Source organism: Orbicella franksi, chromosome 1, assembly GCF_964199315.1.
Source record: "Orbicella franksi chromosome 1, jaOrbFran1.1, whole genome shotgun sequence".
Taxonomy (NCBI): Eukaryota; Metazoa; Cnidaria; class Anthozoa; order Scleractinia; family Merulinidae; genus Orbicella; species Orbicella franksi.
In genome coordinates this window covers 18,176,626-18,204,598 of record NC_138145.1, presented here as the reverse complement: position 1 = coordinate 18,204,598, position 27,973 = coordinate 18,176,626, and the positions used below count along the sequence as shown (strand labels likewise).

At 38.2% G+C, this 27,973-nt stretch overlaps 1 protein-coding gene across 1 annotated transcript; it reads right to left on the bottom strand.

The window, feature by feature from the left end:
• Nucleotides 1-48: 48 nt before the first annotated feature.
• Nucleotides 49-27,758, bottom strand: LOC145494565 (phospholipid-transporting ATPase ID-like). The gene is made up of 36 exons (XM_081474065.1): nucleotides 26,137-27,758; nucleotides 24,491-24,663; nucleotides 24,036-24,134; nucleotides 23,632-23,693; nucleotides 22,722-22,794; nucleotides 21,965-22,035; nucleotides 21,318-21,400; nucleotides 20,733-20,839; nucleotides 20,579-20,660; nucleotides 20,010-20,068; nucleotides 18,985-19,059; nucleotides 18,616-18,740; nucleotides 16,359-16,448; nucleotides 15,907-15,961; nucleotides 15,245-15,308; nucleotides 13,674-13,747; nucleotides 12,886-12,981; nucleotides 12,234-12,297; nucleotides 11,484-11,563; nucleotides 11,240-11,284; nucleotides 10,439-10,495; nucleotides 9,520-9,568; nucleotides 8,355-8,425; nucleotides 7,966-8,063; nucleotides 7,799-7,835; nucleotides 7,439-7,540; nucleotides 6,774-6,813; nucleotides 6,064-6,311; nucleotides 5,822-5,872; nucleotides 5,605-5,700; nucleotides 5,283-5,370; nucleotides 5,057-5,132; nucleotides 4,323-4,470; nucleotides 3,347-3,430; nucleotides 2,884-3,129; nucleotides 49-2,319 (listed from the first exon to the last, which is right to left on the bottom strand). Exons 1-36 carry the CDS (start codon nucleotides 26,168-26,170, stop codon nucleotides 1,840-1,842), a joined length of 3,582 nt encoding a protein of 1,193 aa, XP_081330191.1. The 5' UTR covers nucleotides 26,171-27,758; the 3' UTR covers nucleotides 49-1,839.
• Between the last annotated feature and the right edge of the window lie 215 nt (nucleotides 27,759-27,973).

Below are 27,973 nucleotides of genomic sequence, written 5' to 3'. Positions count from 1 at the left end.
TTGTGATTGGACAATCTTCTGTCTCCTTGCTAACGCTTCATGTGCAAAACTACAACTCTGTGGATTCCTCCTACAGCGATATACAAAATGAATACCCAGACTACTATTCGGTGTTGTCGCGTAGGCTTAGACTGTTCACAGCCCTCTTTTCTCTCGTATTTTTATTCGATCGTTGAACGCGCGGATAGAATCCTGAGAGCATAGACGCCAGCGCAAAATGGGAGACTTGACAGGGTAGGGGGTGAGGACGGAGAAAAATAGAAAAATTCTCTGTTTAGCTCGCTTCGCTCGCCTCCCCCACCCCCTTCCCCGCGTGCTTCGCGCTCGCTTTTTCTTTCGCATGCGTTGAAAAATAGAAACTGTAAATAGTGTAGCGTACACTTGACGCTTTTATCTGACAACCTTTTTCGAAACTGCTGTATGTGGAAATAAGCTCGTCACGATAGACGTTTGAGTGGTTAGGTTAAGTGATGAACAATGAATGCATAGACAGACCGATGGATGTATCATTGCCGCGTTACACCGAACTGATATCACTAGCAATAGTTTTTGACATTTTATTTGTTTAACCTACAAAGCTTTAGCTACTTAACATAGTGATACTTTAAGGAACCCTGCTTACTTAGCCAGTTCATAAACAAGCTGATTTCTTCAAATACCACGAAGTGGAAAAAGCCCCACATAATTTAATAATGATAAAGTGGCTGTCAAACTTCAAAGCTTACAGCAGTTAATGTAATAATGAGGAAATGGTTGTATAACTTATAAACTTCTAAGCATTAATTTAATGGAGAGAAAATGGTTGGACAACTTAAACGATGCTTACTATTTGTCGGATGCGACCATCGTGAATGTAGGTTGAGAGGTCAAGTGTATCATTGAACGGTACACAATAAACACCATACATGAAGAGCCTACCCTCCCGGTTGTGCTACCCAGCGTCCAGGAGCTCCCAAAGGGCCTGGGAACTACCAAGTGACGTGCGTGCATTGAAAGCACACACACAAAATACTATTCAAAGAGCGTAAGTTTCAGTTTTGTGCAATACAACCTTGACGAAGCGTACATTTCGGACCGGCTAGGGTTGACAAACGTTAGAGGTTCTAAGATGGCTTGCTATTGCAAACACACCAAAAGGGTGAATCGTTACATCCTGGACATTGGCCAAAATGCTATCAAAGCATACACCAACGGTTATTTACGAAGAAAAATAAAAATCATTTAAAAAGGAACGTTTTGCCAGATTTGGAGCATACATGTATGTATGATAAAATAAACATTTTCGCACCAGAACCTTGGTTACGTTAAAATCTAACTGCGCACAGTGGTAGAAACAATACTATGCAAAGTGGAAGCATTGAACTTCAGAGTAAGAGTTTCTACTAAGCTAATTTCCCTTGACAAAACGGGTGTAAAAAAATGTGCTTCCAAATCTTGTATTCTACTACTTACCAAAATATACCAAGTTTCCACTTCTGTATCTACACGATCCTTGTAAAATGCCTCAAATATAAAATGTGTCTTAGTCTATCTAACTAGACAATATATCGGTGTACGAAAGTGCATACGAACCGAATTGATACTAGTGACTTCGCTCACTTCCTGCGTGGAAAATGTTGCAAGTTCTTTCATTGAGTTTTCCTACAGTTGATTAAATCGTGCTCTTTTTGTAGTACCGAAGTCATCTGAATTAAAACAGAGCTAAAAAAATATCGGTTTGCACGCACTTTAAATTCAAATTTAACAGCGGGATTTTCAAGAACTCCCATTTACTTTAAATTTGACGTGCATGAGAGGTAAAAGCTAATAGACTCAATGTAACAGAATATTTCACCGCATTCACACCGTAACTACATTATTTTTACTTGATGTTCCTGAACGTAGTTTTTTCCTCAAAAACGTTTTAGGTGACATGACAATTTTGCCAAATCCTTCCTGGTGGGCAAAGGCATAACTGGAGCGCTTAGAACTTCGCCTACGAACCAGCTGAGGCTTAAACTCTGTCAAGGGTAGACTGGTTTGGAGTCTCTTGTGCGCCTCTTGTCGCCTCACAGTGTCGCTGAGTGATGGATACAGTTCATTTTCAATAAAGTAGTAGGACAAACGAGGAGTAATTGTCACGACAAGAACGAGAAACAAGCAGAACCAGAACGCTCCACTGCCATAAACCTCGAACTGCATGCCATAGTAGTGGCCTTGAGGAAAGAGGTTGAACACGAACTCGGCGTAAAATGCGAAGTAGAACACAAAGTAAAAGATGATGCTTCCCCAAATGAAAAAGTGATTTATCCACGTCCAGTATTGTGTGAGAAACGAGATCTGAAGAGGACAACAAGAACGGTTATTAAAACTTTTAAAAGGATTTCCAGGGTTTGTATTTGCTACATTTAAGGTGTGATGTAACTAAAAAAAACATACTATACAAAAATTACACCCTTCAGCCAGGTGTTTCCTTTAACAGCTGGTCACTTACGTGAATTAAAAATAGGTACCCAAAGGGTACATGTGTGGGATACAAACTCATTTGCATTAACGGACACGAGCCAACGACAATAGTGTGGGATACCACAGGTATATCACACAAAAATAGATCATTTTCGACAGATGAAAATTCTAACTTGGCTCCGAGGCTTGGGGGAATAAAACAAAAGAAATCGCATCGAGGTTGAGGGATGAATAATTAATTTCCTTTGTTTTGTTCCACCAAGCCTCGTAGCAAAGTTAGAATTTTTATATATCGAAAATGGCCTATTGATCGCAGCTTAGATGACACACTAAATAGTAAACCGAATTTACCAAAATCACGTAACTGGTACAATGACGTCTACCAAAACAAGCAAAACTCAGTATTTTATGAGTATCACTGAATGACCGTCTTCTCACCTCGATGTTTACAACGACCACCAGAATAGCTGCCACCACAGTGCCAAAGAAGTAGACAGAAGATGTCTCTAAACCATCATTTGCTATGCGATCCTGGAAGACACCGTATGAGATGAAGAAGATTGCTAGGGATGTCAGGGTTCCGTACAACAAGCTCATGAAAAAGATTTTCTTGTTGAACAATAGATTCTTTTGGCCAGGTATGTACAAACGAGGATACTTTGAACAACTTGTCTCCGAAACGTCCTGAAAGCGAAAGAAAACATCAGAAATTGTTGCCGCTTGTCTAGCCTAATGATGTTATCTTAACCGTCAGTTTTTCCCTCCCCCCCCCCCCCCCTTTCCTCCAATACAACAAGCTGGCGGTCTTGCTTTGTTACTAATTTCCCGCATTCCTATCTTCTCAAAACAAATTTCCCAGTGAGACAAATAAGAACGTCACCGACATTATTCCTATTCCTACCTGATCGAGAACAGCTAAAAACACGATCGGCGCCGAGGTGAAAAACACGTTATAAAATGAGATGAACCACGCATCATATAGTGTCTGAAAATAAAAGAATTAAACTTTGAAATATAAGCAGAACAAAGTACAAGACCCCAACTGGCATCGAGTACTCCAGATTAGGTCCTGTTCGGGGTTATTGCGCTGAAGACACTAAACTCTCACTTTACATCTCACCAACGCAGTGTGTCAAACGACAGTCTTTTGCCAACTAAACTTTTATCTGTAGCGATAGCCTTGGAAGGGCCGGGGGAAGTGGGGGAGACGGGAGGGGGGGGGGGGAGGAGAGGGGAGAGGGGAGGAGAGAGGGTGAGGGAAGCGTAAGGCTCAGCCTCAGGCTGAATGGCACAAAATGCGGGTTGAAAATTGTAACTTACTGAGAGACACTACAAGTATCAACCATTACGTTATCCTTTTATATAAGACAACCTTTAAATTTCCGACGTAATAGCAGACAAGAGATGACCTGCAGGTAAATACACACGGCTTTAAAATATGTCTCGGATGACCAGCATCCATCGTTATCATATGATATCTAGAATATTGATTGCTAAATTACGTTTTATATCACAAAGATAAGGGTTTTCTGTAATAGAAACTGGCGATGGATACGGGTCATCCCGAAGACTGGCCCCGGTTGTTCGAAGGGTGGATAACGCTATCCACTGTGCAGATCACTATCCAGTTGACAAGTGTTAACAAAACAAACCACTCTGTCCACTGGATAGTGTTATCCCAGCGTTATCCACCTTTCCAACAACCCGGACCAGAAGATTAACTTTTAAATTACAGGACACCTCGCACGATAGTTTCACTTGGGTGATTTCACCATCAAGCCTTATCACATTGCTTCATGCGACATTAAGGTAACTGTTTAATACCATAGACATACCATGCATAGGTAAAACCTAAAATGGATGCTAATTCACCGTACCTGCGCAGAAAAGCCAGTATAAAAAGCGTACCATAGTTGACACAGTGTGAATGCAAAATTCTTGTAGAAAAAGTAGTTTAAAAATTTACTCATTCGAAAGTACGACCAACGTCCATGGACAAGAAGCAGCCGCTGAAGATATTTGAACAAATTGTTAAGGAAAACATGACAGGCAAGGTTATTGGGAAAAAAAATGAAACACTTAAAATGGAAGATGAATAAATGCAAGTTGATAATAAAGTGCTCGCAAACTTAGTATCTCAAATACAAATCCTGAAGCATGAATCAGCGGTCGAGACAAACGTTAGCAACCTAGTCACAGACTAGTGACAAAAAGTAAATGTCTCAGATTTGTGTAATCCCAGAACTTGTGAGCTGTAATGAGGTATGCGAGTTGAAGTCACTGTTCCAAAAGCAGACTTGTCTGTTTTTGGCTGGTAAAATAGCCAGCTGGCTTGTGTGTTGAAAAGATAGCTTCAAACCCGGTATGAACCTAACATTGTAGCAGTAACACAACTCCTCCTACATTGGAAGCTGGTCCGTTACAGGTTACATGCCAGATTGAAACAACATTTCACCGGTTTGCGGAGACACTGCGAAGCTCTTCTCTTCGGTGGCAAGCCTCTTCGTTGGCAGGCTATTTTCGAACAAACTAAGGTGTTCAGTGAGTGAAGGCTTGCGTAAAAGCTGCTTTAAATTTTCTAGTCTTGTTTAGATGTAAAGGATATTTAAACTGGGCGAAGGAGAAATCACTCGCTAGCACGGCTTGCATTCCTTCTTGGCCGCTGATTCCAACACCTATATGAGCAGCTGAAAGGACAAAAACCAAGTACCAAATGTGACAAACGTGGGAAATTCAAACAGAGTCCAAATTGATGTCCCTAATAGTCCCCGTGAACTCACGGTTTTTTTTTCATACTCTGCTCAACTGTCACGAGCACTAATCCAAGACGGCCATACCTTTAATCATGCTGACGTCATTTGCTCCATCTCCAATGGCTAGTGTCACAGCCTGCAGATTGTTTTTTACCAGCTGCACCACCAGCGCCTAAAGTTTCAAAGAATACATAAGTTGTACTCTTCCCCATAAAATTCTCTAGCAAAACAGAGTTAGCGGAAATGAGGAAACAAATGAGTGCAGTGAAAGGGAATCGAGCCGCTTTCCAACATGACAACGATGCACGTGTCTGAGTTGTCTTGGGGAGAACGCCTTGAGACAGGCTAACCAGGAAAAACTATCTAAGAAATTTAAACTGACAGGTAAAATGGTTTAAGAATGTACCTTTTGTAGAGGGGTGACTCTGCAACATATTACCGCCTTACAAAGACACGCTAACGACAGGAATTCTTTCTCTAAACTTTCGTGAAGTGCAAATGCCTGAAATTGAGAAAAGTAAATAAAATATAAATGACTGCATCGCACTTACAACAACCAACCGAAGTACATGCAAAAACTGAAGGCCAAAAAAATAAAATGAGAAAGAGAAAGTTTCACTTACTAAACTTTTTCCAGGTATAACAAGTCCAAACGTTTCTTCTTTCTTTTCTTTCTGAGAGCACAAAAATACAAATTAAAAAATAAATGTACATTTCTCAGTTATCAGTGACTCCAACGAAATGAATCACCTTAATAAGCACGAGTCATTGATTACAGGAATTAGCAGGAATTGCGAGCGAAAATGTTCGATGGATTATAACTGGCGATATCTACACGAAACGTGCACGCGCTCGTTGTTATCACCTGTGTAGAGGTTGGTATCTCCCCCGCAGGAGTATCCTTGTAAGATTTGTACGATAACACTTCGACGTCGACATCCCTGAGGCTGTTTTCTTTCTGTGCTTTCGTTGTTGAAGCTCCGCCCAAAATCTTGTTCTTGTATTCAGCTATAGCCTGCTGAACGGATTCTAGAGTTTCTCCATTGATGATAAACACTTCCGTCATGCCATCGGTCAGCAGATGACACGAGTAGCCAATGTTGATGGCTGTCTCTGTAAGGAATAGAAAACCGCAAGAAGATAACCAAAGAATAGATAAACAATACCAACGGAGTAAGTCTTCACGAGCCTTTAAGTCTACAACTGCGGGCGTTTAACTCTGCCAGATTCTGTTACTCTCCCTGGATGGGATGCTGTAGCCCTCAGCAGGCTATCCGCCGGCCGCCCTCCCCCCACCCCGCCCTTCCCCGTACTCATTTAAACCAGCGAGCGGCAACGATGACGCGGCTGTGTCTTGCACAAAAAAAGTACAAACTTACATTGAACTGTTTATCTAACATTTATCATTACAGGTAAGGTTTCGTATCGGTGCAGTTCTACAAACTTTCATCCATAATTATGTTTCCTACAATCAGGTAAGGTTTGTTGCATATTAAAAAGAAATGACACAGACACGGAAAGCTTCCTTTTCCTGTCATGGAATATGAAGGAGACAGGAAAAGAGATCACACTGACCTACTTTGTCTCCAGTCAAAACCCAGATTTTGATGTCCGCCTGTAGACAAAAGGGAACGAAACACCATTAGTCGAGCTTGCATTTTTGGTGACGATACGCAACAAACCGGCGTAAAATAACATAGATTACCAGATCAAGCTAGTGAAACACTAGAGGTAACAAAAAAAACAAACAGAAAGAAGGATGGTTACTATCAAGAGGAAGGTTGACTTTGATTTCCACCGATGCTCTTACAGTGAGGACATTCAAGTCAGGAACACTTCACGTTTGTTTTGCACATTTTTTTAAGTGACCATAGAACGAAGGCTTTTCACATTAACAAGAGTATTTCGTGTTTTTACACTATAAAAATGCAAATCTTGTACATTATATGTAGAGCCTTCATTCTATAGTCACCATAAAAAAAATGTACAAAAGAATATCAAGTGTTCATAGTTCGAGTGTACTTACTGTAAAAAGATAAAGATGAAATGTTGGAGTATGGAACAAAGAAAAAATTCTGAGTCCCCGACAGGATTCGAGTCCATGACCTCCCAGATACCGGTTGAGCACTCTAAGCACTGAGCCTGGACTAAATTTCTTTTTAAAGAAACCCTGCAATCCGTGACACATAACGCAGTCACTGCTAAGATAAGTTTCTGAGAACTCATGCGGACATACTGACCTCTGCTAAAGTAGCAATCGTATCAGGCACGTCATCCTGTAGCTTGTCCTCTATCGCCGTTGCACCAATCAGAATTAAGTTCTGCTCAATATCCTGATAAGCCTGGCACGCAAAAAAAAATGAAATTCCTGTGAGTCAATCTTCTCCTTTCATACAGAACAAAGGAATCTTTCGTAGGAAAAAGGATTTCTGGTAAATGCACAAAAAAAAAGACGTGAGTTGTCCACCCATTTTGATTAGGTCAACTGTACAGTGCGACTCTCTGTTCCTTGCTTGCACAACTCGGATATAAGCAACTAAACGCCTTGAATACGCTACTTTGACATCACTTTAAATTTTTACATCCAAAAATAAATTCACCTCTTGAACTAGCTCGTCTCTATTGTCCATGGCCAAACTGGAAAAAACAAAACAAACAAACAAACAAAAAACAAAAACAAAAAACAGGTTACAACAAATGACTCCACGTACAAGTAGTTTTAGCTTTTAGTTCTTCATCGGAGGAGGAAGTCAAACATTACTCTTACCTCGCCTCTTTGTATTTAGTTTCCCATTCCTTGTACGCGTCCAGAGGTATGTCTTTGTAAGCTGCTACCAAGGTGCGTAAACCTTCGGCTGCAAAAACCTAAGATACAAATTGTTGGCAGTGAGGGCAAAACCTACATACGACTGCATGAAAATGAAAACGAATAGGCCATTTCTGTGTTGCCTTTTGCCTATGTATCAAAATGAATTTTCGTGCGAAACTTAATATGGAAACGTGTTTCACCCACCCCCTTCAGATTCATTTTCATGCAAATCAAGCTCATTTTCATATGAAAGTTTTTGCACAAGGACTCGTTTTGAAACAGAGGCACAAGCTAACTCGAAAATGGCCTATTAAAGAGGCACTCCGATGTAGGGGTTGAAAACTTACGTTCAAATGCTGCATCGTTTTCGTCATGAGCGGTTTACAAGAATGATCGAGAAGTTCGTAAACGATAGTATCTGCAAGACGAAGTTATAACATAACAATCACGTTCGGTCAAATAAAAGGTCTAATAACATACATGAAAAAATTACTCACTTCTGATTGGCTGAGAGCAGTGCAGTTCAAGTGTAACACCAGTGCAAAAAGTGTAACACTTGTGCAAAAAGTGTAACACCAGTGCAAATTACACATCGTAATTCGGGATTATGATTGGCTGAGAGAAAATAAGAAATTTTCGAAGCCAATGATATTATGTAAAATGATGAGAAAAATTTTGTGCGGAAACTTTGAAAAAAAGTTTTCTCAAATGAGAAAAAATGGCTTCAAGGAAGGTATTCCGGCACTTCCTCCACGTAAATTTTTTTCCTGTTTATATTATTAATAAGTAATCATACGGTTTTTCTCGTTCAATTTGGAATTAATTTGCACTTGTGAGTTTTTCAAAAGCTGAAATTGAACTCGCCGAAGCGGCTCGTGCAATTTCAGCTTTTTGAAAAACTCACTCGTGCAAATTAATTCCAAATTGAACTCGAAACCGTATGATTACATTTACAAAGTTTCAACAAGAAGTGCATGTATGAGTAAGTCATATTGTTTTCGCCGATTCTGATTGGGACATCCACCCACTCATATCCTGCTCCCTCTTCTAAAGAAATCATCATTTGTTGCTAGAAATAAACCAATTTCGATATATTAAAATTCAGCCTAACACAATAGACCTCAGCACGAGGCTCTGGGGAATAAACTCACAAACTCTGCAGTTATTCCCCAGCCTTGTACTGAGGTCTATTGTTTTACGCTGAATTTTAATATATCGAAATTGGTCTTTTGAGAACTGAAAGAGCGTTGTTTAATTTTCATTTGAAGTTTGTAAAAAAAAAAACAAAAACAAAACAAAATATCCCAGATGACAACCAAAAGTTCATCCGCCAGTATTCAGTGCAGTGTTTAAACTATCCCTGAACAAAAACAAACACAAAACTTTGAAGTGTACATCCGAGGTTAAAAATGTCAAAAGTATAAAGGAAGAGGGTTAATGCCGTCCTTGAAAGGAACAAGAAACAAAATATCACTCAAGCTATCGCCAGAAACAAAAAAACAGAGGACTAACCAGCGCCTTTGCAGTACAACTTTATTTGGTCACCTTGCCGGACAATAACCTAAAAACAATACGAAAACCAAACGTGGTATTTCTCTTTAGTGTAGACCTTTGCAACCAAATGTGAACCAAACTACAAAAGTTTTTTTTTCCTCCGTAATCGTTGTTTAACAATCACCTTTTTAAAATGATTGGAATTACACTCTGGTAACCAAGCTTTTATTGCACCGAGAAAACCTACGAGTTTCAGTGCTCAGGATGATGACATCTCGGGAAAAAAAATTTCGTTCAGGGGTGTGTAGGGTTACACTTGGACAAACTAAACTCATTTGCATTTGGTGTTATGTGTTATGATCCACTGGCAATTTTTCTATTTCGCGCTTCGCATCAAAACACCAAATGGAAATCAGTTTAACACCCAAGTTCAATAAAAGCTTGTTTACTCAAGTGTTGTTCAAGCTTTATTTAATTCTCCTCCGGGGAGAGGGGAGGGGGGTACTCCCAGAAACATTAGGTGGGGGTGTGCGGCCCACTTCCCAAAAACTTTACCCTATTTATGACCAAAATCTGTGATTTTCCCTACCCTACCCTATTTATGACCAGACTAAAAATTTGATACCCTATTGATGACCGTTGCAGCTGACACAGTTGCCCTAGACATAATTTTTGAAGGGCTATTGTTTATGGTCTTATCGACAATGATGAAAAAGTAACTTCTTTTAAAAAGAAAATCCAATTCAAAGACTAGAGTACAAAAACCATACCCTATTTAACACCAAAATAGCCAAATCGATACCCTATTTATGACCAAAACGGGTGAAAACCATACCCTTTGGGGGCGCACTTACTCATATAGCCCATTTAAGAGAGTATCCCCGGCCCGGGCGTCTCCTACAGCTCATGGACAGATGGTTTTGATTTTAATACTCACCGACATCCGTTTTCGCTCATTGTTGAAATCCAGAATGGCTAATAACTCGTACATCTCCTGAAATAGTGAAATGTGAAATTCACAAGAACGAAACAAATAAACAACTAGTCTAGGACTACCCACAGAGACAACCTCTCTCCAAAGGATGTGACATATAGAGTACAAGCGGTTGACACTTTCTTTCTGTAGCAATCAGCCTCTTCACTTGCAGAGCCGTGGAAGCAACGTGGCCGGGTGGTTAGGACGCCGGGCTTGGAATCCGGAGGTCGCGGGTTCAAATCCCGCCCTGGCCACTAAGCTGGAGTTGTTTCCCAGTAGACCCTAGTTCAAATTGAACTCCTCGGTCATGCTTGTAATTAGCCAACTGGTCTGCCACCAGCCGTTGGGATTTTTACGCCTATTATGTTTATTTGAAATATCTCTTTCTTTCAGTTAAAGTGGCACGCCTGAGAACTAGCTAGGTGTAGCTAAGTGTATTGTCCACTATAAACAACATTTGAAGATTTTGCTAGTGTGCAGCCCTTCAAATAAAGTCTGATCTCCATGTGGTACTGTGTATTACAAAGTGGCGGTATCATTTAAGTCCGTGGATGAATCCCTAAAGTGGGTCCATTCAAATAATAGCTATGGAGCAACATGTTCATGTTGTGCTGTTTGTAATTCAGCGGTGAAAGAGTTAACAGAAAATAATGAAGCCAGGAAAGGGCAACCCTTTCAACGAGGAATTTCTTCTTGCCATTATAGTCTCGCGATAATCTCAAGAAACAAATGAGAACAGCGAAAAAACTATTGCTCACTGACCTGTTTCCCTAACACATCAATGGTGATAGTGGTGGGTGAACGTTCCTAAAACAAAATCAAATGTCAAAAATTAGACTTAAGCAGATTACAAGGAAAAAAAAACTATTTCCAGATGATAGGGATCATTGTGCAGATATATGATCTCTTGACCAAACTAGACTTGATTCCATAGCATTGCTACACGACATGTAGCAAGATTTAACCTCCGTCATTTTTATGACCTATGAAGCTAAAAGTTCGTTACCACAAAGGTGAATCCAAAGTTCCTTGCAGCCGTGACCAGAGCTGCTTCGTCGGGAGACTGGGCCTGATACTCCAAATTACCTACAAGAACAACATGTCGAGAATACCGGTCAGGAAAATAGAACAAAACCATCCTGATCAACCACCTCAGCGTTCGTAATAATAAGGGTCGGGGGAAAGCCAAGGCTACTATATACAAAATTAAATGTAACAAGACCAAACCAAGAGCACAAGGAAAAAAATAGGTACCCAAAGGGTACATGTGTGGGATACAAACTCATTTGCATTAACGGACACGAGCCAACGACAATAGTGTGGGATACCACAGGTACCCCACAAAAAAAACTATGTTTCACAAACAAAACTCTTTGTCATGAACGAGGTGAGTTTGTCGGTGCTGTTCCGTCTCTATCTCACCTAATCGTAGGCATACTACTCTTCTTTTTTTGTCTCCTTATACATCTTTCGTGTTATTCTACCTTAGTACATGTACACTGCATGTGTATTACTTTAAGGCTTCTTACAATTAGAAGGAATTTTGTAAAGTGTAAAAACAAAACCAAACACTGAAACAAAAACGACTTTAATAAATCGCGACATTGCCACAAAGCGATATGCCACGAAGTCAGAAGCGGATTATTTGCGAGTTAATTCCACTGTAAAAAACAGGCCGTCCAAAGGACGCCTGGACACCCATCTGGCTAGAAGCCTGCTTCCCGACACAAATACACAAAAAGACGAAAGTTGTTACCGTTGTTTGACTCAACCATAACTGTATGACAGACGGCTAATAAACGGAACATCTCATGGCAATCCTGCAAAAGAAAACGTCATAATAATTACTTTGAAAGTACAACATATTTTAGTCAAATAAACACACGTTTCACTGCCTCGACAACCAAGTTCCTCACAAGTTACTCCCAGGAGTTTTAACTGTCTCACAGTCTACCCCTGCCAATTTCAAGGAAGAAGAGGAGGAGTCCCCTCAAAGCACCTCTGACATGACAGAAAACTTAGACAGACAGACAGAAAGACAGACAGACAGACAGATAGACCAACACACAGACAGACAAATAGACAGGTGGACAGACAGACAGACAGACAGACAGACAGACAGACAGACAGAGTGCTATGAGGCCGTTAGAAAGAAAAACGCAGACGCAAACCAAACAAAAAAAATTAACAGAGCTAATAGAATTCACTTTCAGGAAAAGATCAACCTCCAGTTTAATGACAAGTTAGGCTTAAAATCGAGCAATTTCTTAAAGCAAAACGCCCTAACATGTACAGAAACACGTCTCTTATGAAATAAAGACGACACGGGTGACTGATGGTTAAAAGAACCAAACCACCACAACCAGAAGAACAAACAGGGACAGCTAATTTAAGTTAACAGTGCATACCTTATTCCCTACGTCTATTTCATCCATCAAAGTTTTGTCATTGAATTTAAATTTTCCGTCAGCATAAGGATTCTTGGAGAAGTCCACATCTGGTGCCTGAGCAATGATAAACAAGGACATCACAAGCAAGAACTTCACATCATATCGGACATATGGGACTTGTTATAGTTAGTTCATGCACATAATTATGAAATTTCAGGGAAACAAGCGCATGTTCTGGTTAGAATCCCGTCTCCAAGAATGGACCTTTCAGATAAAAGAATCCTTTGCAAACTCATGAAAATATGGGACCCCAAACTTGCAAATTTTTACGAAGAAATGTAGGCCAGCGGCCAAGCTTTGCAACGGATTCTCAAGACACTTTGCATACTTACCCAATTTAGCATGACAAATCGAGTGACGAGGCTTATTTTAGCTTATTTTTTGTTTGAATGAAAAGATTGGAAAAGCATGACATCGGTAAGAGGTCCATGAACTGAGCCCAGGCTTTTGAAGACGTCGCTACGTAACCCTATATGACATACAGTCAAGCCTCTATTAGGCAGCTCTCCGTTAAGCCATCATCCCCTATTCACTTTTCAAATTCCCGAAATTCACTTCACCCATTGACTACATGTATTTGACTTCAATTAAGGGGTTACCTCTATTAAGCGGACACGGTCACCGTTCGGACTTCCCAATTGGCTAAACTTTGGTTACTTCAGTGGTGAATTTAAAAATTTAAAACCACTTCCAAGGTAAGAACATAAGGGATTAAATTAAAATCTGTATTCAATGTTATCTCTTACGCCTTCCTCTCTGATAGATACTGAGCTAACAAGCGTTTCTTCAGGATTCCCTGCACTTTCGCCCTCAATGTGACCTAAAGAAAACCATACCTATAAATTTGAGACTAAATACTTTTACCAATAATTCAGGTAAAGTTGCATTAAAACTATTAATTTCCCATGGAAGCCAAGCACGTCATATAACTGTAGCTTTCAACTGATTAAAGCGAAAATAAATTCAGTGACTATTATGAATATCAGTTTATCTATAGTATATTTGTTTAGTAACCGACTCAGTTTAAGATGCAGTTTTGCAGATTTTAAAGCAAACACTCTTCAGTAATGTTCATGAATTACATTATAAGAGAATTAGAAAAAGTATTAGAAAGTTATTTCCTGATTTTGGGCAATTACACCTTTTTCAAAACAAGTTTGCTGACAGTCAAGGTGAGGTATCACAGATTATTTCTTATAAAACTGTTAAAGTTTTAGTTTTATGATTTTAAGCCATGGTGTATTGTTCAACCTCAATTTCTTCTCACAGAGCCCCTGTCATTGGCATTTGTTGGGTAACCTAGCAAAGAACAAAAAAGCAGCCTGCGTAGCCGGAAAAGCCCTTCTCGTTCTGTTCCTGCAGAAAACACAGACACATAGCTCCAAGGAAGAATCAGGATAATGTCAGAGCAGTTTTGCACCTTGAAAACCAGTTTTGAAAAAGCTGCAAGTGCACAGTGATCAAAGAGACTGATACATACGTTTAGTGGGCATGTGCAGAGGACAGTCAAAGAAGCAGCTATGAAACTGACAAGAGTTGTGCGCCATGTGCTTAGAAGGGTGCAGCCTGACAGAAGAAGAAGGATCGGGAGGCTCGCCTGCCGCAATATTACAGAATCAATCAATTCAGGTTTAGTACAAGTTGATATTAATTTTATCATTAGCACACAAGACCAGTTGCAGATGCAAAGATGGTTACATTAGAAATTTATCTTTAACTTTATCTCTCACTTACAAATTAAATCTGCAGCTTGCATTTAAAGTAAGATACCGTTATTTAGCAGTTCACATGAGTTAATTCTGAAAAGTCACAACAACTTTACAAAGAATAGCCTTCACCAGATGCCCAGATTAATTAAAAGCTTTGCTTATATTAAGATACCGTACAATTTTCAAATAAAGATTTGAAATTACATTTCTATACGAAGGTACTCAAATCAACATGAATGACAGTTTATGGTCAGTAGTCTAGACAGCTCAGATGAGAATGATTGCTGATTAGTTTGAAATTATATTAATTTATTAGGAAAGTAATGACAATCCCAATGACCATGCCAACTTAGTATTCTATGGAAAACAACCCATTTTCATTTTGAAAATAATTTTACAGACAGCAATAATATCAAAAAACTTCATCATGACTGCTAGTCAGAAAATTACACCGTCTACTTGGAAATTCACTCACTTTAAACAAGTACCAACATTATTTTGACTTGAAGTATTATTTTGATAATGTATGCCACACTGCCTAGTGTCTTACGCATTCAAGCTACATACTAACAAAATCACTGAGAGGGAATAAATTGACTTGCACATACCGTAGAGTCTCCCGTTTATTGAACATTTCTTAAAAGTCATCACATTTTGTGTCAGTGTTCCAGTCTGCAAGGGAAAATAAAATCTTCAGTACATTGTACAGGGTACGAAAAAAAACTTGAATTACAGATTGACCATGAGACAAGTAGCTCTCAAATTTTGCTTGCCCTGGACAAGTCTTACATTAGTTTGTTCTTTTAATGATCTAGTTGGGTGACAACTTGCCTGATCCCTTGCCCATCAAGCAAGAGAGAATGAAAAGTTACTTGCCCAGCAGGAAAATCTACTTATCCCAGATGAACAGATGGTCCTTTTTTCAATTCTTTGGTTTAATGGTCCACATTAGCCACTCCTTAACTGGGTGTCATACTACAACTAACTATTGCAACTCACCCTCCCTCCTTACACAGTCAGATGCTCAACATACATGTACAAAGAACTAATTTTTTTTTTCTTGGGCAATTTTTGATTTGTCAATATCAGATATATTAACAGCACCAAAGTTGCAATTCATGTCTTCCCCACAGGGACACAACCTAAATCCTACCTACACAATGATCACCATAGGAGCAACCATTAACAAAATTATGGCCCTGAGGGTTTTTAATATTCAGTACACTTGGACCTCACTAGGAGCACACACTGTTATCAAGAGAAACGTCACCTTATCAGAGAAGATGTATTGAATTTGGCCAAGTTCCTCGCTTAGGGTGGTTGTTCTGAAAAAGAATCCAAGCAGTTAATATAGACTGACAGGGAAGGACATGGAAAAGGAACAAAAACACACTTGGGTGCAATTAATAATAATTAGTATACACCACACAAGTGAATAGTGCTTTTCACACCCTCTGATTGGTTAACTCGGAGGTGATTAGCAAGTACTATTCACCTCTGAGCAGACGGCATGAGAGATTTTAAAATTTCCGACCGCTTGTCACACATGAAATAACGTTTTGGTCCACTAATTATTCAGCTTGTGTGGTATATACAAAAACAATTATTCACCTCAGTGTCGGTGAAAGTGATGGATATTTACCTCCACTTCGGTGAATAATTGTTAATTATTCTTCAGAGAACTTTATAGTGTCTTAAAGATGTAAGTTGACAATCACATACCTTGCCACAGCTGGAGTATCCTTCTTTTCATAATACATGTTAACGTCCCAGTTTATCCATAAACTTTGACCAAGACGAATCACTTCAACACTTCAGAAAGATAAAAGTTAATAAAATTAATGCTAACCTTTCCCATCGCACAAAATATAAATAAAATTGAAATAAATCTGTCATCCCCTAGCCAGCACTAGTTTCTCTGAAGAGGTAACTGACTCACTCCCCATATCATGATGTATATGACTGTGTGCATGTCGACAATCCACCAAACAATAATTTGATCTTATGTACACAAAGGAACTGAAAGGTCCGTGTCTACAAAATATCCAGACAGTGCTCAAAGGTATCATGGTTAATCTATTTATCACTGGTGAACACTGAGGATAAATTTATCATCTGGCCTTACATGTCTAGTACGGTTGACAATGAAGAGTGAGGCCTATTGTAATTGAAGGCTTTCATGCAAAAAGGGCGTACGAGGCATTTTGGGCCAATTTTTATTTTTTGCAGGATCAAGCTAATTTTTGGCAGACTGACTTGTTTTGACACGAAAAGCATTGTTGCATAATTTTTTTTTGTTGATTTGCGCTTCATTTTCGAGAAATAACATATGCAAAAAACTCAGTTTTCCAAGGGTATCTTTTGGAGGTCTTTTGTTGAGCGAAAAACAAAAGAAACCTTTGTTTTGCTAAACAATGAAGTCACCGAAGCGTGGTATTTGCCGCTAGTTTTATTATTTATATAATTACGCATTCCTCTTACTGTTGCTTCATTAGCACAAGTGGATAAGGAGCTGAACGGGCCGTGTCCAAGTTTGTTTTGTCGTAACACCGGTTAGATACAAGGCTGGTTGATTTTTTTTCCGGTCTATTTCTCTACTTCTTTCAAAAATCAAAACATCTATTTAAAAAAAATTGTGCCGTCAAAGCTGCTAAACATAACCGTTTAAGTTCGCGCTGCCTCAAAATCCACCTTTGAAGGATTTGCTCCAAAAGATGCCGCTCAGAAAACTGAGCTTTTTTGCATGTTATTTCTTGAAAACGAAGCGCAAATCAATTACGCAGCGATGCTTTTCATGTCAAAACAAGTCAGTCTGTCAAAAATTAGCTCGATCCTGCAAAAAATAATAATCGGCCCAAAATGCCATGTATGCCCTTTTTGCACAAAAGCCTTCAATTATAGCTTTCTGATCACTGACTAGTTTTAAATTCAAATTACAGTTATACATCTTACTAACTGAGTTTAGTCAATCACTCACTCACTCACTCACCCAATCAATCGATCTATTAATGTCACTACCCAGGATGAGGATGCCCTCAGTGTCTGAGAGGCTCATGTATATAGAGCTTGACAATTAATGAAATTCAAAAGGAACGTAATTTAAGTAAATATTAATTAACGCCCAAGTCGCTAGTGGAGGGAAGGTGTCTACGAAGCCCGGGGGCTGCAACCGCAGTCACATCCCCAAGGCGCTAGAACACCCGACTGGCCTGCCCAACCCGCAACCAAGCCACGAGCCCCCCGCGCCAAGCCCCCTACAGGCACCCGTCACACTCAAGCCAGACGGCATTGGTGGAAAAATAAATGAATAAATAAATAAATAAGTAAATAAATAAATAAATAAATAAATAAAATAAAATGCTGAAAAGAAAGGGGGGGATAGGGAGGGAACGCCGAAAACCGCTAAACTATAATTCAATCCACAACGCCACACTAACAGAGCGATGAACACACTGCGAGCACATGGGACGACAACACATGTACTAACCAAATATACCGCTGGACAATGTCAGCCCCAGGGCTCTCACGACCATATGACTGTTGCAAACGCTACAGAAACGCACCAAACGCTAAACAAACGCTAACAGATGGCCAAGGCACTAACAAACGTCTACAAAAAACGCTACTGACCAGACTGGCTCCTGGTCATAAACTATGTAAAATTTCATTGAACTATATCAAACGCTACAAAACGCACCAAACGCTAACCAAACGCTCACAGACGGCCAAGACACTGACAACCGCCTACAAAAACGCTACTGACCAGACTAGCTCCTAGTCGTTAACTATGTTAAATTCCATTTAACTATATTTAAAACATAGAATATATTAAAAATTATATTGAAATATGAATATCAGTAAAAAAATTAATACATAAATGCTTTACAAATGCTAGCCGAATTTTCAATCAGTACTCCTTTCATAACTTCCTGAGTCTCTAGTCTGAGATCAGACAGGCCCAATAGACTCTACAGCTTACCTAATGTACAGTGAAATTGGGATAAGTGTATTTAACACCATGATAAATGATGGCCAGTGGACAATACCAATGATCACAACACTGTCTTTGTAGAAATCCTCCCATGGTAGATATATTTGGAAATGCTGAAAGCAATAATTTATCATCATTATGAGAAACAAACTCCTTTACTGATTGTTCCTAACATTGGTTTCTGCCAAGCAATTAACTTCTAAAGAAAATGTTGGGCAGTGTTAATAGTTGAAACAAAAATTCTACTACAGTGAATTTGCTTACCTTTATCAACTTCAAGTTGGCATTCAACTAAGTGTCTGGCTTCTTGCATGTAACTGAAATTACTGAACACATATACAACAGTACATCATTTACCTTTCCAATTATTTCCTCCCACACTGTTGTTCCAATGGCAAGAAGAGTACAAATAATACCTAAAATGGCAGCAATCTAACAAAGGAGTAGATCAGATATCTGTTAATTACCAGTAGACATTGCAGTGGCAGATCTAGGGGAGGGGCCCAGGAGGCCCAGCCCCCCTTATTTTGGTTAAAAAAAAATCGCAGAAGGAAGAAAAGCTGGCAGGGCCAGCAAAAAATAACCGCCCTCCCCCCTCCCCCCCCCTAGCTGAAGGTCTGAATCCGCTACAACATTGATATACAGCAAGAAATACTATGCATAAAAAATTACAATAGGCCATTTGTTATCCCACACTTTTTTCTTTCCTGAAAATCAGATAGAAGCAGGTAACTATTTTAACTTTACAAAGTGAGAAAAACAGTAAACAAGTTTGGGTCAGGGAGGGGGTGGCACACAATGTCTCGTCAGATAGCCCGGGGCTTGTGGATTTTCCAGTCAGACTAGTGGATTTTTTCTATCTCTTGCCTGAAGGGCAAGTGAAGTTTCTTGGGAACTTTATGAGGAAATTCAAATTACAGATGTATTGTTAGAGATGATCTTTTCGGGGGGGGGGGGGGGGGGGCTAGTGAAAATAATATTGATCATCAGGATATATTAAGCACTTCATAGTTAGAGCTTGAACAAAAATTTATTTTCTTTGCACCCTGTAGGATATAATTAATTGTAAAAAATAAAAGTAAGATTATGTACATGTAACCTTTTTTTTAACCCATGGGAGTGTTTATAGCTCAAGGCTATTGGGGCCGAGCAAACAACTATAACAAATAATTCAACTATTTGAAAATAACATGGCTGAGAATCACAACTGGCCAGAGGCAAACCAGTTCAATATTACAAGCGTGGCCAAGGATTTGAACTCTGGGCTTATAATAACCGTCAAACAAGTCTGACGTGCTGACCACTCAGCCACGCTGCCTCCTCCATTCATTTAAACCATTGCAGAGTAGCACTCCACAGATTGGTGACGAATGTGAACTTACCCACAAGATAAGATTGTTAGTGAGTTTATCCAGACCTGTCCTCTTGAATTTACTGACCCCTAGATAACAACCAAGCACAGATGGAATCAAACGCACACCTATTAAGTTTCGTTTGTAACTCTCACCTAAAATTACCTCTCACCTACATGTAGTTAGAAATGTTTGACTTGCTACTCAAAAAAGTTTAGAAATTTCATCGCTATACATGAATATATCCATGCCAATGTTGAACCTTTCAGTCAAGACCACAGTGCAGTCACATCCATTGATAAACTGTGTGTGCATGTTAATTTGCACTATAGAAATATTAAATATAATAATAATAATAATAATAATAATTATTATTATTATTATTATTACTATTATCATGTAGAAGCTTCCTCTGGAAAATGTGTTGGGAAAGAGATGCAACATGTATTGAGCAGTACATTTGTACATGTAAGAGTAGGAAAATCTTTGAATGCTTCTCATTGTAGGTGTGTTGCAAGAATTAATCTGTCCAAAATAATTCTGTGTTTTCCTTACAGTACAAAAAAGTTCAAGGACGTTACTTTAAAATAAAACCATACCAGTATTCATCATGAGTTTAGTGTCATGACCAGCATATATGACCACACCATACACCCATTTAGTGTTACGCAGCACACAGCCCTGACAGAGAAAAGAAGCTAGTTACTTTCACTGGAATGAATAGAAAACTACATCATCTTGAAGGTATCTTACCCGTAAAATGACATTCTCGTTGTCCAAAGGATACTGTTTGCCTTCATACGTTAACTTTCCCTTGAGCTTGTCCAATCTGTTGTTGGGTGGATCACAACTAATTTCAACTAGAAAAGGAATTGACCAACACAAACTGTTACAATTATTTCACTACATGTGATGTGCAGGGCTCGAAAAAAAAAAGTTGAATTCTAGATTGCCCTTTTGCCCTGGGCAAGTCTTAGTTTACTTTTTCTAAATATATGGTTGAAAGACAACTTGCCCAGGTTATTGCCCATTGAGCAAGTGAGAATGAAAAGTTACTGGTCTGGTGGGAAAATCTTCTTGTCCCAGACAATCGGACTGCACTTTTTGCGAGCCCTGAATTGTGGTTATAACAACTTACTTTATATTTACCTTAAATTACTTGCTTTCTAATAACCAACAAAAATAATAAACCTGCTAGCAAAAGAACACCAGCTTTCAAATGGTAGCACATTCCAAAAGTTCGCTAACAATTATTAAAAGCAATTATAATATTTAATTTGATGACTGCTTAGTAGATGTGCTGTTAGTGTAAAACTTGTGGCAAGCTAAGGGACTTACTTTTAACTTGTGAAAGTTGTTCTTCATCGTCACCAAGCTCTCCAGTTTCAGGAAGAGGTTGACGACATTTTAGGTTGGTTTCCCTGTTGATGATAAAAATGTATGTCACCTCAAAATAATCAGCTTGCCAGAGAAGTTTAAAGCGCCTGGTTAAGTATACATTGTTCTCCAAATGAAGCATTAGGACTGAATTTGGTAACCAGTTATAAATCTATTCCGTTTAACACATTCTTGTACAGCCAAACTGTTACCATCACAATGACCTAGTACGTGTATTTTGTAGACAAATTAAATATACAGTACAAAATATACCATATAAATATACATGTGGTTGATGTTCTTTTTACCCAAAGATGACTTGGTCAAAGACATTCGACCTTTCTTTTAATTTTGAACATTTTAGCCTAGTACATGAAAATGGCATTTTAAATCTTACACAAACATTATGGACAATAACAATTATATCTATTATTTTGTTTATTAAACGGTATATTTGTATAAACATGGCCAGTCAACAATGCTGCAATGACAAATTTATCATGAGAACTTAGCTTTACTGTAAAACATGACACTTAAATGTACATGAAAAATCACTGTTGATTAAAAAAAAATGAAATTAATATTGAACGTTATTGTGTATAGCTCACCCATCCAACTCAGCCGTCTCAATGTAACACAAGCCATTTTCCTCACTAGTGCTGAGGACCACTATATCTGCCTGATGAATCAGCAAAAGTTCATATTATTGTGAAAAATTCAATGAACTTTCAGTTATACATGTACACCAAGCAATAACATGGCGGTTACAGTGATGTATGCCATCATAACATCTTTTTTGATGGGTTCTGTTTGAATGAACTGAATTAGTTGTGTTAATTAATGCAATTCCTCCCATGGTATGCTGGCTTCTACCTCTAATTTTGATGGTTGGACCGAATGAGGAAGTTGTAAATTTTAAATAAATCATGTTCATATCAACTACTTTTAATTAGTCAATGTCCCACAGATTGACTGCTGTAAGGGTCATAACACCCCATCCAGACAAGCAACTCACAGCATTCACTGAACTTGTGTGGCAGAAACCCAAATCAAGGGCTAAGTATGAATGAAAATAGACTTTATTTGCCTCCATGTTGGAATACTATGCCAGAGGTTAAGATCCATTACAGGTCCTTACGAGTGTCAACAAGTTTCCATGTCCCCTTCCCAGTCTTACAGATTGATGCAGGCCACTTGACATGAAACAAAATATAAATGTTCACATACATACTGTCCTTATGTAGCCCTTAGCATGCTGAAAGTAATGGAGATATATCTGGGATAGTTCTAAAAAATCGATGATCACTTTTGGGAAAATCCTATTCCCCATTCAATTGAAATTTAATTTCGCAACTTATGACTTACAGGAATTTGATCATCACTGTCTATTCTGAGAACGTCACCAACTTGAAGTTTCATCCAGCTCTCTTCCTTTTGTCTGAAAAATACCAACAATAATAATGCTTATTAGCAATCAAAGCTTTGAAGAAGTAAAAGATTTAAAATTCGTCTACACGTCTTGTACATGAAAAAAAAAAAAAAAAAAATTCACTAGATCACTTCAATCTTCCAGTTATTCACTACTTTTAAAGCTTTATACAATCAATTTAAACCTCTCCACAACGGCCACCTTGGGGACAGAGGACAGCGGCCATTGTAGAGAGGTGGCCATCATGGGAAGGTGGGGACACCTGTCTTTTTAAGGGGTACAACAATTTCATCTTTAAAGTAGCATATATATATGTAACAAAATAAAAATATATCAGTAAAGCAGAAACATACAGAAATAGACCCGCGATGTGTGGTATGGATCAAGTTTCGTGACCTGTTATGATAAAAATTGTGGTTTTGTATACACTGTTTGTCAGTTGTTGATTAACTGGCCATTGCCGGGAGGTTATTTGCGCAGTTAGGACACACTTTAGCGGCCACTGCCATTAGGAGAGGTGGCTATTGTAAACAGGTTAAAATAAGTCTTGTGGATGAATGGACTGTCTGCCAGGACCAACAAAAGGAGCCATTGTAGAGAGGTGGCTGTTAGTGGAGGTTTGACCGTACTTTTTTTCTTAAAACTTGAAGCCCACTCTAAGAATTTCCAGTGACCTCCTATAGGGTGGGTATGGATATTTTATGGAACAGCACTTTTTAACAACAAAAAGTACATGTAGTTGAAGATCGAAATAACACCTCCCAGAAATTTCAAATTTCACAGATAATAAAACCCAAATTTTTTCAAACTTTGAAGAGAAAATGCTATTCATTATTGATTAGTTACCTATTCTCAGCAAGAACCTTTGCCTTTCTGTTGTTGACTTCATCATCACTTCTGTGTCGTTTCTGTAAGTTAAGAGAAATTGACTTCAGTTGTCATTAATGAATTTGATTACTAAAACTTTTAACATAAAGTTCTTTTATTTGATTATAAATAGAGATGACCTTACCGCTACATGTATTTTCCAAACAAATGAGGTTAAGTAAAAACAACTGAATGCTCTGCTTAATGTAGTTACTAAATTCTGAAATCCAATGAGGGTAGCTGGAATTCGTAATAAATTCAAGATCTTAGAAATTATTCAAAGGGCTTGTGTCACAATAATGGGCATGTACAACTTTGATTGATACTGAAAAGACATAGGTACCATAGGCTGCCTGAGATAAATAGAAATTTTCTAGACTTACAATATCATCCACAGCATCTTTGATTCCTGTTGCAGCCAAGACACATACAAGAGGAACTGCTGTGGCTTCTGGACTTAATGCCGTGATCTTGGGAATGGACTGTGATGGATAAAGATTAATATTATAATTAATTTTAATTAATAATGCATTGAAGTCGTAGGCTCATGACAAAGGAGGAGGAGGAGGAGAAAGAGCTGAGGAGGAAAAGGAAGTGGAGGAAAACTAGAGAAGAATTTGGGGGAAGAAGAAGAGTGAGATATATTTAGTTGTTGTATGTACACATTAATGTTGTATCTCATTTTCTTTTGTTTTTTGTTGGCTTACTAGACTAGTCTAGACTAATTTTGTTTTCAGTCTTAAGACTTTAAATTCAAAACAGTATCACTCTACATTCAAAGATCACTGGAAAAACTGTCCCTTAAAAATTACTTCAAATTGTACTTATGAACACCTACCATGATAATGATTTGAAGTAAAAAATACAAGTTGGCTACCCTCCGGAATTGTTCAAACAAGTTGAGAGGTAAAAAGGTGAGAAGAGTGTACTTTGATGTCCTGATGTAATTGTCAACATATTGGAATGAAGAATTATATTCGTGGTCATTTGTTCTGAGTTGTCTCTCTGTAGCTGAAAGACAAAATGTTTACAACTGATTAACCAAGACAAAAATACAGTCAAGCTTCCCACATGTATAAGTCAAACCTGAAAAAATGAAGCAGACGTTCAAATTAGGTGAAAATGGTGTACTGCTTCTCAATCAAGACAGCACCAGAAACCATGAAAGGGTCAATAATGTACAAATTCTAAACAAAAGGACTGGTTTTACTACTAAAAGCTGTTTTATTTAACAAAGAAAGAAGCCTAAGCCGTGTATTACACTGTGATAAAACATGACAGGTACTTGAGAAATGTAGAAAAGGCAAGTGTTTTCTACATTTTTCAAGTATCATATGTAGTTAATGTGATGAAAAATCTGATGAAACCTGGGTTTTTGACCGATCAGAGCGTGCGCAGGGTCCTATCTATGTTATAATATCATAAAACACTCAACTAAAACATTTATGACTGTTTATGCTAAAATGCGATATCTATTATTGAGGAAATCTAAGCTAGCATGCTAAACAAATAACAGCTTTAATCTAAGTAATTAAATTTAAAGATTTACACTATGATTTAATACATACCCTGAGAAAATAGAACTTAGAAAACACCTAAATTATTTTAAAAGGGTGCAATTTAAACTGCCAAAAATTAAGTACATACATACATGCATACTTACTTCACAAAAATGAAGAATAATTCATTGTGTGAAAAAGATAAAATATGTCTCAAAAAGAAAAAATTTTTCAAAAGAAAGTCTAGCCTTATATAACAGATTCCCTTAAAAATACAAGAAAAATACTAAAAATAGCAATATTAATATTTATTGTTCACTCTTTTTATACTAGATTGAAAATGAGACGATTGTAATGAAACAAAAACCGTATGCAATAAAAATACTGTTCATCTTGTAAACATGATGATAAACAGAAATTTAGACTAACAAATTAAAATTAAGCTATGGGATTGTGCATTGCATAAATTACTAGCTGTGCTTGGCATTTTCCAGAGGTATTATGCCGCTTTGACTTTCTCCCTACAAAAACCGGAAAAGTAAGTTTAATGTTTGAAATCGAGGTCTCGAAAGTCGCAAGCTTCACACTTTGGCTTGCCGAATATAAGACTTATTACTGAACTGGAGAGGATTGGTCTGTTTTCGAATTAAAAAGGCAATAAGGCTACAATATTAAAGTCAGTAGCGGTACGCTTTTGATTGGGCTTATAAGCTTGCATTTGTTTCAGATAAAAGCTATTGCAGAAGTCAAATGACTAAGGTTCATCTGGCACATCTCTGTACACGGAAGAACTGCATTTCATGCCAGATAATATAAGTTACTGGAAATTTGTTAAGATCACACTCAGCGGCTCAAAGATCTGCCGTTTCCCGAACAACGAAGTTTGTCTCGATGTCTCGCAGCAGCTGTTCCAAACAAGCACTTCCTGATCCTTTTCTTCATAAAGTGCTTTCAACTATACAAAGGAAAAATATATGTACAATACCTTCTTGGTTATTCTGTCCTCTGCACAAATGCATTTTCAAAGGCGTTAAATCCCGGAACCGTAATATATTAAACTAGTTAACTTGAGGTTAATTGAGATACACCAAGCCGACAACTGTGGGATTTTAACCGCTGTTAGCTGTGTTCTTGGTTTACCACAAGCTTACGACTTCTGCAAGGGCTAAAAATTTCGCTAACCATCTCCTAAGAGATGTAAAATGCTTTAAAATTCGCCCTCTTTCGACCAGGACATCAAGGTCGACCCAGACAAAAATATTAATGCAAACAATCCACATAAAATTTATGCTCTGTTTCAGTTTTCTCTCATTTTGAAGAACGCGCTAAAATGGAGGACTGGATGCCAGTCTAAAGGAAAAACCGCGAAAACTGACCTCCAATCACATAGTCCGGGATCAATGCGAGCGTATTATATGTCGAGATTTAAGGGTTAACATGAAGGCCATATTTTTGCTGGGTATTATGGTTTGAATGCAAATATCTCGTTCACGTTTCAAGCAGTGAAAAATTTCTCTGCTCATTTCACATAGCTTCGTTTTGGGCTGTTTTGTAAATTTTTTGGTGATTTTTGGGTATATTTGGGGATAAATAGTTTTTCACAAAGGATTAGTAAAATTTATGGAAATAGGAAATTTTGAAGATTTGATGTTGTTTTAAAATTAGAATTTGAAGTTAGAAATTGGTAGATGTACACCAAACAGTTGTCTACCAACTTGAACCCGGGGTGCCCTTTTGGGGGCAATCAACTGTCTGGTGGTGTTTCAAACCCCTTTTTATCCTTTTAATCCCTCTTTAAACTTCCTAAAATTTCACCTAAATTCATGTTTACCCCCGCCTCAAAGTTCCGTGGGAATTTTGTGAAAAAACCAAACCACCTATCTAGTTATGTTAAGAGGAACCTGAAATGCGTAAAAGTTTTACGTATTTCCGGTATTACGAAAATATCGGCTACATAAAAAAACACGTCCCAATGTAAAATTCTCATTGTACCTGAAGAAGGCTGGTTTGGTCAGCCGAAATATAGAACACCTTCAAAAAATCATCCTACGTTGTGTCGGTTTTCGCTTTTGTATTCTTCACCAATGCCTTATACTATAAACTTGTTAAAAGTTATTAGAAACTAACCAGATTCACTCAGTTCAACAAAATTTGCGGTTTCTACATTACCAGGCCTTGAAAAATACATTCTAGACTCTGATCACTCACATGATGTCGAGTTAGAGCCTGAGATATGCGTTGTCTATATATTTGTAAATGGTTTCTTGAAACCCCGTACCCTATACAAAATTTCTTTTTCATTTTCCGAATTATTAGTAGCATGTTATATTGCTTGAATAAAAGAAGTGTCAATCCATGAAAAAAGTTATTGGTATTCGGGGTCGAAGTTTGTTATCATCACATGTAGTGGGAATTTTGTGAAAAAGCCCACAGGACCTCTTGACCCAAATTTTTCTCTGTTTGCTGAGAATGACGGGCATAGCTTTTCCGGCTTTTAGATTGGGTACTTAAGAAAGTCCATAAAACCGCATTGGTTAAAAAGTTGACCGTTTGAGCTGAACGTTGAACTTGAAAGCTTGCATAAATGAAAATTTTATCCGTCTGTACTCTTATTGACGATAAAACTGAGCTAATCAGCACGAGAGAAATTAGACAGCTATTGTAAAAAGCAAGATTGCTCAGGATTAGGTCAAACAGGCCGACACGTACATACTAAATGGGCAAAACATATGAACTTGTTTCTCTCAATTGCGTGATCTGCGTGAACTGGCATCCTTTTATGCTAGTCGGTTGGCGAAAGTGGACGGAAGCAATATACTCCA

Excerpts from the sequence above, each read along its gene's own strand:
- LOC145494565 (XM_081474065.1), bottom strand. The coding sequence starts at position 26,170 with ATGCATTTGTGCAGAGGACAGAATAACCAAGAAG. Across the intron at positions 21,401-21,964 it reads GAGACGGCTGAGTTGGATGG|GGAAACCAACCTAAAATGTC; the intron begins GTGAGCTATACA and ends TATCATCAACAG. Across the intron at positions 5,371-5,604 it reads GAGTCACCCCTCTACAAAAG|GCGCTGGTGGTGCAGCTGGT; the intron begins GTACATTCTTAA and ends TTGAAACTTTAG.